Below are 12,364 nucleotides of genomic sequence, written 5' to 3' on the forward strand. Positions count from 1 at the left end.
CTATAACTTTTATCATAAATTCTGGGTCAATCATATTTAGGGGCCCTTTATAAAAAATGACTAGAGGAGTAATCCAGTAGTACATTGCTAGTGCTCTCTATATTTTGTCACATTAACATGACCCTAATTTTTTCAGACCAAGGTCTTTCAGCTCCATTAGTAAGAGGTGCCAATTTGTTCTTACATTGCTAAGGAAGGGAGTCTTTCAGTTGCATGAAGGAAAAAAGAGACACATAGTCAAGGTAGGGTGGCCAGCAAGATTGTAATTATGGTTGAGAGGGTAGTCTTCTGATGAAGGGCCCAGATGGATGGAAAGGGCTAGGAAGCAGGGGAGGAAGGATGAGTCCATACTTTGTTGGCAGCATGACTCTGAGCTCCCCAGTAGCCCATCAGGGCTACATTAGGATGGTCTTCTAGGTCTTCACTATGCATGTTTCCTGTGGACTTTCTTTTTCTGCGTCTTGCTGGGGGCTTGGTTTGGCCAATGGGATGAAACACTCTTGTGTGGGATCAACAGTCTGGAAAAGAAGATATGCCATTGTCAATTTGCTGAGCAAACACAATGAATGATAACTCTCCACAGCTATGTTTAAAATATCACTTCAGCATCACTTAATCCTTTGTTAATAAAAAGAAAAAAATATTGAGGCTATGCATATCAGAATTTTTTTTATACCACCTTCCCTTTTAATCAGTAACAAGTATCTTTATGCAAGATTCATGATTAGCTGATCACTGGAAATTGAAGTAATCTAAGAAATTCTAGAAAAGATAATATTTTCTCATCATGTTAGTGCCCTCCAGAGGGTTAATTACAGCAAATGATGCATCTCTCTTTTGGTCTGTGTGCCATTCCAGGAAAAGGCTAAGTCTCAGGTAACAGACCAGAGGGATTAGCTAGAGTTGCCTCACATGGTTCATCAAGCAAACAGCCTAAGCATGACTTTCACCCTCAGATTTTAGTTATGGAGATAAGAATATAAGAATTATGTCCCAGTTTGGTATTTTTGGCTGCCTGTATTTGTATGCCCTCAAGCTATCATGACACAAACACAAGTTACCTCCAATTCTACTCACTAGTGCTTCTGCTTTTGCCTGAAAGGATTAAAATTGGTTATACCCATCTGGTGATGAGGGTGACAGACCTAGCCCAGTTCTTGGGGCAGCTTGGGCTGCAGGAGCTAGACAGTGACTCAGAGAGGCAGCTGGTGGGGCTCAGGGGATTCATTTAGACAACTGATAAATACTAAAAACAGATCTGACCTCATACATATTTACAATTCCCTGTTGTCCCGAGGGCAAAAAGCAGTAAGCTTGTTCCTCTTCACGCTCTCACAAACCTTTCAGGCTGCCTTTTTCTTTCCAGTGACATTCACTTGTATCAGAGTACATTGTTGATGGTGTGGGAGGGCCTTGGGCAGGGGCAAAGGCATGACTTGCCTTTATTGCACTCCCCCAATATGGATTATATCTGGATGGCTTAAGTTCCACATGCTTGTGGAGATGAGCCTGCCCTACCTCTCCTTTCTCAGGTCAGTAAAGACACCAGAAATGAAGCCTGACCGCTTTCTTAAGGAAGGAGTATTTGCTATGCCCCTCTTTGGTGATGGTAGATGAGCACATTTACCTGCAGCTGAATGGGGGTACCATATGAAGTTAATGCTACATCCTCCTCAGCTCCATCACTGTCTCGGGCTGAAAGCCAAAGGAGGGAAGGGCTTGGGTTAGTCTCAGAGATTCACCTGGAAACAGCACATGAGGACTATGAGAAGACCCAAGGGCTTGCAAAGAGGCTCTTGACCCTTTAAAAAGGAATTCTCACTTGAGGCTGTTTTTTTTTTTTTTTTTAATCTATGATTTTAAGAAAGAGTGTTTTTAAAGCTTATGAGGAAGGTTGGCTATGGATGGCATCTGTGTGTTCAGGAGAGCCACATCTGTGGTTAGTGATTGAAGAGGCTGAACACTGGTCATCACCTTCTAGAGGAAGGGCGCTGCTCACAGTGGGTCAAGGTCTTTGGCCCTGCAGTATTACCTGTGTGACCTTGCATACCTCACTGTCCTCAACACTAAAATAAAAGGCCTTACCTAGATCAAAGCTCCTTCAGGCTTGATACTCCATAAACTTTGGTTCAGCTTTAAAAAAGCAGACCTAATAAAAAAGATGCCTAGAGACAATTTTATCCCATCACTGAATAATAATCATAATAATAATCACATGCACAGTTATTGGTTTAAGGTCAGGCTTCTCGACAAGACTGTAGGCTCTTTGAAGACAGGAGCCATGTCTGCTTTAAGGCCAGGCCCTCGCCTGCATATACATATTTGTTGTTTGATGGTCACAGATGTAGCCGTGTCCTGAGTGTTTATGCATAGTGGTTCTCTCACTTACTAGCCGTGTGACCTAGGGCCACATTGTTTAACCTTTGGTTGCCCTTCTTTCCTGATGGGAATAAAAGAGGGATAACAGTGATCATGATAGTAAATCTACTTCATAGAGTTATCTTGAAGATTGAGCCAATCAATATGTATAAGGCTCTTGGAACAGGGCATGATATGTAGAAAACACTATAATTCTGTACTTTGTGTATTTTTATCCATGGTGGTGCTGGTGGTGTGGTCATAACTGATGCTCTGACATCCTCTCCAAATGGTATTTTTTAGAGGGTTGAATCTTAAGAAATATGAAATGCTCTTCTTTCCCTGGAAGCAGAGTGAACTGAATTCTTGGTTTAACTTTGTGCTTTGAGGCAATATGAGACTCCTTCACACTTAGCATTTTGTGGACCAACATTCATCCAACATGCTCATCAGACCAGATCATAAATGAGAGAAGCCTCATTCTCCAGCAATCTCCACCATTAGTTAAGTTGTTCATGGATTTACCAAAGGGCTGCGTGTTTCTCTCTATTAATCCTGCAACCACCTCATGGTGTGAAATCTGAGTTGAATGAGGAAGACCTTACATTTATATGGGGAGGGGGCAGGGATGTTATAACCATCATTTAAAGACAAGGAGCCTGACCTTCTAGATCTAGAGATTAAGGAGCTTGGTTTGGTCTCAAAGTTGGAAGGAAGCAGAGCTGAGCCTCAAAGGCAGAACATCCAGATCCTGCCTTCTTTCTTCTACCCTCTTGCTGCCCAATTATTTCATGCTCCCTGGATCTTTAGGAATGCCAAATCCTTGCCTTATCTGCCCTCAGACCAAACAAATCCTGCCCAGACTCATTGTCTTCTTCCCTACTCCATGCGACTTCTCTCTCTGTAACCTGTTGCTCTTGAGGGTGATAAAACAGCAGTTTTGCAATTTGTTCCTGCAAAAGAACAAATAGAAATTACACTGCTTGGGACTATTGAAATTGGTTTCTTCTAGGAAGGGGGGAAATGCCTTGAAGAAAAAAAATGCTGAGAATTGTCAAAAAGGACTGTCAAGCAAAAGCTGGTACTTGCTATAGGGAAAACAATCCAAATGGACTTCAGTTTGCAGGTACATTCTCTTGGTTCATGTCATTTTATAGTTATTGACTTCTTTTTACACTGCACAGACTCATTATTTTTGTCTTAATATCTTCAAAAAGACTCAGACTGGCTTTGTCTGTACACCTTCAGACAACGGACAGAAATAAATGTCCACAGCAGTGTGATACTTTAAAATATACATGGGTCTTGATTTTAGCAAACTTGATATAACAATACCCTAAGTAAAGCAGATAAAGTAAGCAATAATCCAAACAGAAGCTTTCCCTTGATTAAAAAAAATAAAAGATTCATGGCTGATACTTTATATTTAGGATCTCCATGAATTAGATCACATTTAAAATTCTCAGTTACAAGGGCAACTGAGTTTTTAAAAGTGCAATCAACATACAGCTCTCTAGGAACACATTTATAATACAGGGCCAAGTATATTTACTCCTATTTGTTTGGTGTCCTGTAGTAACATGCTTGAATGCATTTTCATTCTCCACCCGGATGTTTTTATATCTTGGAATTAAGTCCATAAGCCACTTCAGGAAGATAAAGCCTAATCTTCTTTTGAAAGACTCGCAGGGAAGTAGAGTTCTTAATCCCCTTTGCTGATCTATTTCTGTGTTTACCAACTCTTATTTTCACATTTAATCTAAATCCTTCATGCTTTGGGTTGAGTTCATTTCTACATGTTGTCTGTATTTGGAGATATAAAGCAACAGGGCCACAGCCTCTTGGAGAGAGGTTTCCATACTGGTGAAATTCCCTGCTGATCTTTTCTTGTTTTATTCTTCTTTCAGATGGATAATACTGGCCCCACAACCTTGTGGTAAATTAAATAATTATATCACAGCTAAAAGCAGTAGTAATCAGAACAGTCACATGGCAAATGGATGTCTCATGGACTCAAAATATCACATTTTGGTATAGAATTTAGAGAAAGATGGGGCAGCCCGGGTGGCTCAGTGGTTTGGCGCCGCCTTCAGCTGAGGGTGTGATCCTGGAGACCCGGGATCCAGTCCCATGTCGGGCTCCTTGCATGGAGTCTGCTTCTCCCTCTGCCTGTGTCTCTGCCTCTCTCTCTCTCTCTCTCTCTCTCTTTCTCTCTCTCTCTGTGTGTCTCTCATGAATAAATAAATAAAAATCTTAAAAAAAAAAGAATTTATAGAAAGAACTTGAACAGTCAATGAGGAAGGTATATTAAGAACTACCACTTGTCTCATTGTCTTAACTTTTCCATATTGGTCTGATGCTATAACCCTTAATTATCTTTTTGGTTCTCCCTTAGACTCCCCAAATTGCTCACACTTCTCATTGATGGATCCCAGAACTGGAATGGGTATTCTCGTTGGAGACTGACCAATGCCAAGCACAAGAGCCTGATGGATCTTGCTGACCACATGTCTGCTTATATGGCACTAGGACTGTTTTCAGAGGCAATGAAAACAAAGACAGTGGTAAGCCGCTTTCCTCCCTCCAGTTTGTGACCTATGGTACACGGGGTTTTTCAGGTTCCTGTTATCACACTCTACTTGTCTGGCTCTTATCTATCTTGCATTGTATTTTTTTTCCGAGCTTGGTGTCATCCTGTATTTTGTACTGAGTTTTCATCGTTCTTCTTATTTTTGACATTTGTATCTTTCCCAGGTGACCTAAATTCTGATTCTGTTGGCCAAGTTTAAGTTTCTGGTTATTCTGCCCAATTTGAAGAGCAATCTGTATCTTTTTTACTACATTACTGATATATATTTTTATTTTTTTAAAAAACACCAAACTATATCGACAATGACTGTCACTGGAAGGCAATTTCCTGCTCAGAAATGGATTTCCTAACCATACTCAAGTAACAAGGATAGGACCAGGAAATGTGCTTTTGCAAGCCTTAACTCTTCCTCCAAGACACTCTTGAAAACACTTGGAACACTTGTGTCTTCGGATATAGAATATCAATCATTACAAATCCCAGTATGTTTGAAGTATCATAAAACTCTAAAAACTCCTCTCTCTCTTTCCCTCTGACTTTTGTGTACTGGAAACGTATGATGACCATAACACAAACACAAGAAGTTTTATCCTAACTTCTGGTGAAAACCATGAGAAGTAGTTTCAGGGATTGACTCTGCAATTCTGCCACAAACCTTAGTGATCTGATGATGCAACAGCAACAGGAAAAGAGAAACTGTTCTAGGAAGGATGTATAGCCTCAATTTCCAACTCTGTCAACTGTACTGAAAAGAATTAATGGGTGCATCTATCTGAGCAGCATTTAATTTGAATGTGTAATTAGCCAGAGATTACAGCTCAAAAAGTGTATACACTTAAAGGGAAGGCTTCTATTAATTTTTTTGAGCCTGGTGAACGTTATGTGTGCTATACAGTATATAAAATAACATAATTTTTACACATTATAAATAAATTGTGAGGAATCGGATGCCTATTAAGACACAAAAATTGATGTAAAATTTTGATATCGGGTTATGAATAGGCCAGATGTTTTAGAAAGGAATGAATGAGTTTTGACATATTTCTAGATAACCAGAATTAGTCACTATTTTTCACAGGTTGTTAGGGTCCAAGCATTTTTGTTGTCATGGTTAATATATTTTATTCATTAACAAAGTATAGTCAGATGGCTTGGTCTTACATCATGATAAAAATCTGACCAGAAATTTTTATGAAAATGTTACCTAAGCAAGTTGCTTTATTTCTATTAATGATTACACATCTGAGCCTTTATTAGAATTGTGATTCAGTGGCTCTTCACCTTTTGTAAACCTTGAAGGCTTTCAAGCAATAAATGGTTTGAAAAGTAGAAATCCAGAAGTTATGGGGCTTTGTGACGTTAATGAGGTGATGAGTCCTATGAATCAGTTTATTATGATGTTTGGGCAAATTAACTTCAAGACTTAAAATTTAAAAAAATGTCAATTGCTATTGCCAAGATTGACTTTTGCACTTGATAGCCCAAACATCTGGACTTAGCATCATATGTCATGCAATTGCGTGGTCCAAGCCTAATTTGGGGCTGGTTAACTCACTTTATAGTGAGTGCCTTTCTTTACCCAGCGTGAGCACTCAGAGCCACACCCTCTTTATTTAGGCCCTTTGATTCATTTCTGTCTTGGTCTCTTCCCCATAAATCTCTGTATTTAGGAAGAACTGATTTTTCATAAAAGTTTAACATTGATTCTGGCTGTCTTTATCTCCATCCTGGAATTCTTAAGTCACCCATCAAAATTGTGACCATTTCTTTACTGTTCCCTCTTGGTTCATCCTGTTTCTCGATTTCTCTCCTGTTTCTCCCATAGGAGAGCCTCCCTGCTCCCCAAATCCCCTGGGAAAGTACCTCGTGAGAGTTCTTGGTTCTCCACTCTGAAGCTGCATTGGTAGGCTGGGGCTGGGCAGGCATTGCCTGGTAAGGGGCAGTTTTGCCTGCTGGATCTGTAGAGAATGCAGAGCTCAGGTATGATGTACAGCAGCAGGAAGACCCATGCGTTGGTGACCAGGGCAATACAGATGACAGGGTCATCCCACTGGGGCTGCCGCTGGAGCTGTGGGTTGCCTCTCAGGAGCATGGAGATCCACACTACCCAGATGATGATGGAGATGAGCACAGTGACAAAAATGAGCCTTCCATGTTGTTTCCAGTTCTCACAAGGGCCACAGAAAGTGGCTTTGGAGACGAAGAATGTGAGGGCCATCAGGAAGAGGACATAGACCAGGAGTACAACAAAGTCCACATTGAGCTGACAGGGTGTCATATGCATAAACATCATACCTCTGGTCATCATGAGAGTCACGTACTCAATGGCAATGATTACCTGCAACAGGCTGACACCAATAGCAATGCACAGAATTGTCGTCCAAGAGAAGGAGACTCTACCCCGGACCAGCTTCACCAGGTTGGAGGCATGAGCCAAGAGGCATGAGAAACAGAGAGCAAAGAGAACCCCAAAGAGGAAGTAGCGTACGGGGGCAGTTTGCTGATTGAATTGAGCGATGAAGGCAAATGCAAGGCTAAAGAGTCCCAGCACACCCAAGAGGAAGAGGAACTGAGTGGGGAGGGTATTCCACAGGCTGCAGTCTTGAACTCTTCGCAGGAGGAAGAGATATGCCAAGAGTAGTATGATTGTAACCACTATGCCGATTATTGCCAGGGACTCGAGAACAATGCTCCATGCTCCCTCGTTGTCACAGACAAAATAATAGTCCTCAGTGGACTTGATGCAGTCCTCATACATGGTGACTTGTAGGTGGACCTCACGAGAACGGATTTCTGTTTCCCTGCAGGAGAAAGATGAGACAAACTCCTGACTATATCTACACACAAGAATGCCTGTTAGGTAGTCCTATTTGGCCACTATAATGTCTTTCACTCCCAACTTTGAAATTGCCCCAAACTATCAAACCCTTAAAACTCTCTTAGCTGCATCTTGCTGGGAAAAGCAGAAAACTCTTCACTTGGAGCTTCCAGATACTTCATCCATTTTCGTGTCACAGTTTGTATCAAGGCTTTTCGAAAACTAAGACAAAACCTTTTTCATAAAATGGGGTGTGTGACCATGTTTGCATGGTTGATGAGATTCCAGCTATATCAGGCTCCAGAACAAAGGTTGTCAACATTAATGGATCTTTGGATCATTGAAAACACTACTGCACTGCCTGAAGGAGATAGGCAGGTAATTTTTCCTCATAGTTCTAATGACTGTTCCTTCTTTTAATTTAAGTCAACCCAACACAACACGTTCTTGCTAAATATCTACTGTTTGGTCATCAAAAAATTATACAAAATGGTCCCTGCCTTCAGATAACTTTTTCAACAGTCGAGCCCCAAAATCTATGTCTTTACTGAGGTTGCCTAGGAAAAAATCCCACATATTCATTAGGAAAAAAAGTACTTTGCAATTGAATACTCCTACCTGGATTCCTCTCCATTTATTCCCAGACCAGCTGGCTGGAGCAATTCGGGTTTATAGCTAAGGGCATGGGCCCTGAATTCCGACTTACCTTCTCTGTGTCCACACTGGAAGTTGAGGCTGTAGTGCCTGCGAGGTTGTAACTGCCAATGAGTAAGAAGGAGACAATCTCAGCTTCTTTAATCTCTCCCCAAATGGGCGGAAGGAGTGGAGGCCCTCACTCAGTTCCTGCAGTACCTATAAAAAGAACCGGAAGGTCAGAAAGACACACCTATTCCAGTTTTACAGCAACTTTTCTACAGAGATTTCTTTGGTGAGAATAATTATTTTTTAGTCTAATGCTAACCAGAGGCACGTTGGCCTTGGGGGTTCCTGAAGGTGACTTTAGGAAAGACTGCTTTCTCTCCGTATGCTCCACTGTGTTTAGGAAGCCTCAAGAAGCCCTCACGTTGGCTGTTACGTGAGGGCACTTCATTCTTCTTCTGACCTACTCCCTAGAGAGCCATCTCTGGAGTCTTCCCCACAGCTTGATTTTGATTGTGAGAGCCAAAAGAGCATCTGTTCAACAAAGGAATCAGTTTTACTGGGCCATAAAGAAGGCTCATGTGCATTTAAAGGACTGGTGGTTCGAAAAATTGTGTAAGAGGGGACATTTGTCTTCTCTACTACTCTCTCTTCCTCTCTATTAGAAGTCTTTCCTCGGGCTTTGGCTGTCCATCAGGTGTGGGCATCTACATGGACCAGCTCTTTCTGGTTATGCCAAAGATTTTGGTGTAATTTCCCTTTATCCTTCCTCTCCTCATCCCCATCAGAATGCACTTGTTCTGGGTTTCATTCCATTGGGGTCCCCATCCCAGGGCCCAAGATAGAACTCACAGTTGAATTTACCAGCTGATACCGGTATAAAAATTCCTTTCCTCCTGTGACAGCGTGTAATGAAGCTCAGAGTAGTGTTCAGCCTATACTGACTGCACCCCTACTTCCCCAATTTACTCCTTGGTTCTTTCCCTGGATATTTGCATTTTGACAGAGGACTTACAGAGACCCCAAATCAGTACCTGTTGTCTGGTTTCAAGTCACCTGTGTGATCTGACCCTATCTTTCTCATCCAATGTATTTCTTTCAGGCCTCCTGGCTCTATGGTTTATCCAGGTTGGCTTTCCCACTGCATCATAAAGAAACAAGCTCCCGTCTACTTGCCTTCTCTTAGATGTTGTCCATGGTCTGAATTGCCTTTTGCTTATTCTCACTGATCCTGTTTTCTGACCTAATACTTTCCCTACCTCTAAGATTTAGCTCTTACCTACTCTGTGAGCTTTCTTGCCTTCCCTGATCTCTGGAGCCCTCACCGATTACTTCCTACCACCAACGCCACAGCATCTTGGGTCTGTGCTGTTCACAACTCTGGAAGCTATATTTTCTGCCCATTTTCTGCATCAATTTTTAGTAAAGAAAACAGTAAATGAATTAAAAATAGTAACAAGCAATAAATTTATTAATTTATTTTATTTGTATTAGCCTCACCTCCTTGATGAGATTTACAGCTGTTTGAGGGGGCAGGTTCCACATTTTATTCCCTCATATCACCTGGCCCTGAGGGGAGAACCTTCCAGGTGATGGGTGGGCTGCTTAGCTGAAGGAAGGAGTCTAATGGTAGAATTCCAGGTCTTGTGAAGGTATGTTTTAGCAGTGTGGTTTTCCAACAGATGCTTTTTAATGGGAACCACCTGTAAATAAGTCAGGACCTTAACAAACCCCAGACGAATTCATTCTGAAGTGGTGTTCTATCTTTAGAGACTCCTCAACTTTAAAGAGCCATTTCTTTCCCCTTTGAGAGAAGAATATTTTAGGGAGGAGAGTCCTCTCCTTTACTTGCTTTAGGCATAATTGTGGTTTGTTGGAAACTGTAAAAGCTAATCTAAAGTTTACATTAAGGGTGAAGAGTTTTTCTAGGTGATGAAATGTGACATCCGTGAGAATTTGCTCAAAGAGCCCAATGAGTCGTTAAATTGCTGTCTGTAGAACAGTAGAGGATTTTCCATTTAATTCCTCCAGAGAACTGTTCTAGTGACCCCTTCCCCACCTCCTCCCTTCCAGTTAGTTACCACTCATGGCTACTCCTCACTGTGGTGATATTTCCATTTCTGGCATACACTTCTTCTAAGGAGATTCTTTGTGACCTTGATGGCTTGAGGCAGATGAATTAATGGGTTAATGACCACAAAGCCCTTTGAGGACCTTAGATAAAAGAGCTTGTCTCAGGTACTAATTATTGCTATTCTAAAATCTAGGGTCATGGAATTAACCCATCTGCTGCTAGGCCTTAAGGAAATGAGGGCCTCCTTTGCCTACACACATCCACATTACTCATGTCTCCTTTCTTTTGGCTTTTATGTGGCAACAGCATCACACCAAACAGCCCAGATATGGCTTTGATGAATCCAAGTATATTGATTATAACAAGTCCAATAAAAATGAAGACAAAACAGTCAAAAGGCCAAATGCCTTTTGCCAAACACCAATTTGTGTTGTCTCCTTCTTCCAGAAACAGAACTGGAGGGAATGTTAGAGGTTACCTAGTCTAACCCTTCCATTAATAATTAATAAGAAGAAGGCCGATATTATAACATGATGAATTTCATAATAAGGAGGCAGAGGCCCAGAGAGATGAAGAGATGTACCCAAGGTAGAGAATGTTAGACGGGACAGCCAGGGTTGTCTGACTGTTGGAATATTCTTGCCACTATCCCAGGTTGCCTTCCTGACCCTTCCCATCTCAGGAGGACAAGCCTTGAAAGAGACAAGCACTGAGACATGACATGTGGGTCATGACCATAAAAGAAAGAAAAAGCATAGACTATGAGAGAGTGTCAGATGTTCTGTGTCCTTCAAGAAACCCTGTAACTATCATGACTGGCTGTGTGAGGACTGGCTGTGTAAGAGGGGGGTTGCTAACCAGGAATGGGTTCTTTGCTCATTTTGTTCCCTAGCAACTACAGGGCTGGCTTCATGAATGTGTAACCAATGTAGTTGTTCAGAGACCTCCATTCAGAAGGATCCCATGCTGGAAATTTCATGCTCTGTGGTCTCTATCTTGAAATTCCTAATTTTATCTTCATGAAATTGTGTTTTGAACATGAAGTCAGATGGGACAAGAAGCATGCACTGGGGGTTTGGAGCCTGGGCTCAGGTATGATCCTGTCTCCCATTTCCTCACTGCTTCCCTAAGACAGGTTCTCTGTCACCTACTCTCTATCATTCCTTGGTGCTCTGGGTCATTTGGCTTCTCCATTTCTGCTCCTGACCCGTGACTGTGGCCACACTCTACCTGGGGTCACCTGTCCCCATGGGTTGAGGTGGTGGGCTCTTGGAAAGGGGAATTGACTTACCCACATCCAGTCAGGCTGCTCTCTTGTGATGCTGGACAGTGACAGCCATAGCCTCCCATCAGCCATGCAATCACTAGGGTAAACAACCCATGCACTTAAAACCAGCCTGTACCCATACAGCCATTCGGTTTTCATTTTCAGTATAGTATTCAATAAACCACCTGAGATATTCAACACCTTATTATAAAATAGGCTTTGTATTGGATGATTTTGCCCAACTTTATGCTAAAGTTCTAAGCACATTGAAGGTAGACTAGGCTGGGCAGCCCCGGTAGCTCAGCGGTTTAGGGCCACTTTTAGCCCAGGGCATGATCCTGGAGACCTGGAATCAAGTCCCACATTAGGCTCCCTGCATGGAGCCTGCTTCTCCCTCTGCCTGTGTCTCTGCCTCTCTCATGAATAAATAAATAAAATCTTAAAAAAAAAAAGGTAGACTAGGCTAAGCTATGATGCTTTGTAGGTTAGTTTTTTTTTTTTTATTTATTTGAGAGAAAGAAAGCATGATCATGGGAGAGGGGTAGAGGGAAAGGGACAAGTAAACTTCCCGCTGAGCAGGGAGTGTGACACGCTGGGCGATCTCAGGACCCTGGGATC

At 41.9% G+C, this 12,364-nt stretch overlaps 1 protein-coding gene across 1 annotated transcript; it reads right to left on the bottom strand.

The window, feature by feature from the left end:
• Positions 1 to 413: 413 nt before the first annotated feature.
• Positions 414 to 8,556, bottom strand: GPRC5D (G protein-coupled receptor class C group 5 member D). Its single transcript, XM_041736436.1, has 4 exons — positions 8,473 to 8,556; positions 6,812 to 7,749; positions 1,628 to 1,695; positions 414 to 518 (listed from the first exon to the last, which is right to left on the bottom strand). Exons 2-4 carry the CDS (start codon positions 7,704 to 7,706, stop codon positions 414 to 416), a joined length of 1,068 nt encoding a protein of 355 aa, XP_041592370.1. The 5' UTR covers positions 7,707 to 7,749; positions 8,473 to 8,556.
• Between the last annotated feature and the right edge of the window lie 3,808 nt (positions 8,557 to 12,364).

The sequence above is a fragment of the Vulpes lagopus genome, chromosome 21, assembly GCF_018345385.1.
Source record: "Vulpes lagopus strain Blue_001 chromosome 21, ASM1834538v1, whole genome shotgun sequence".
In the NCBI taxonomy this organism is placed as follows: domain Eukaryota; kingdom Metazoa; phylum Chordata; class Mammalia; order Carnivora; family Canidae; genus Vulpes; species Vulpes lagopus.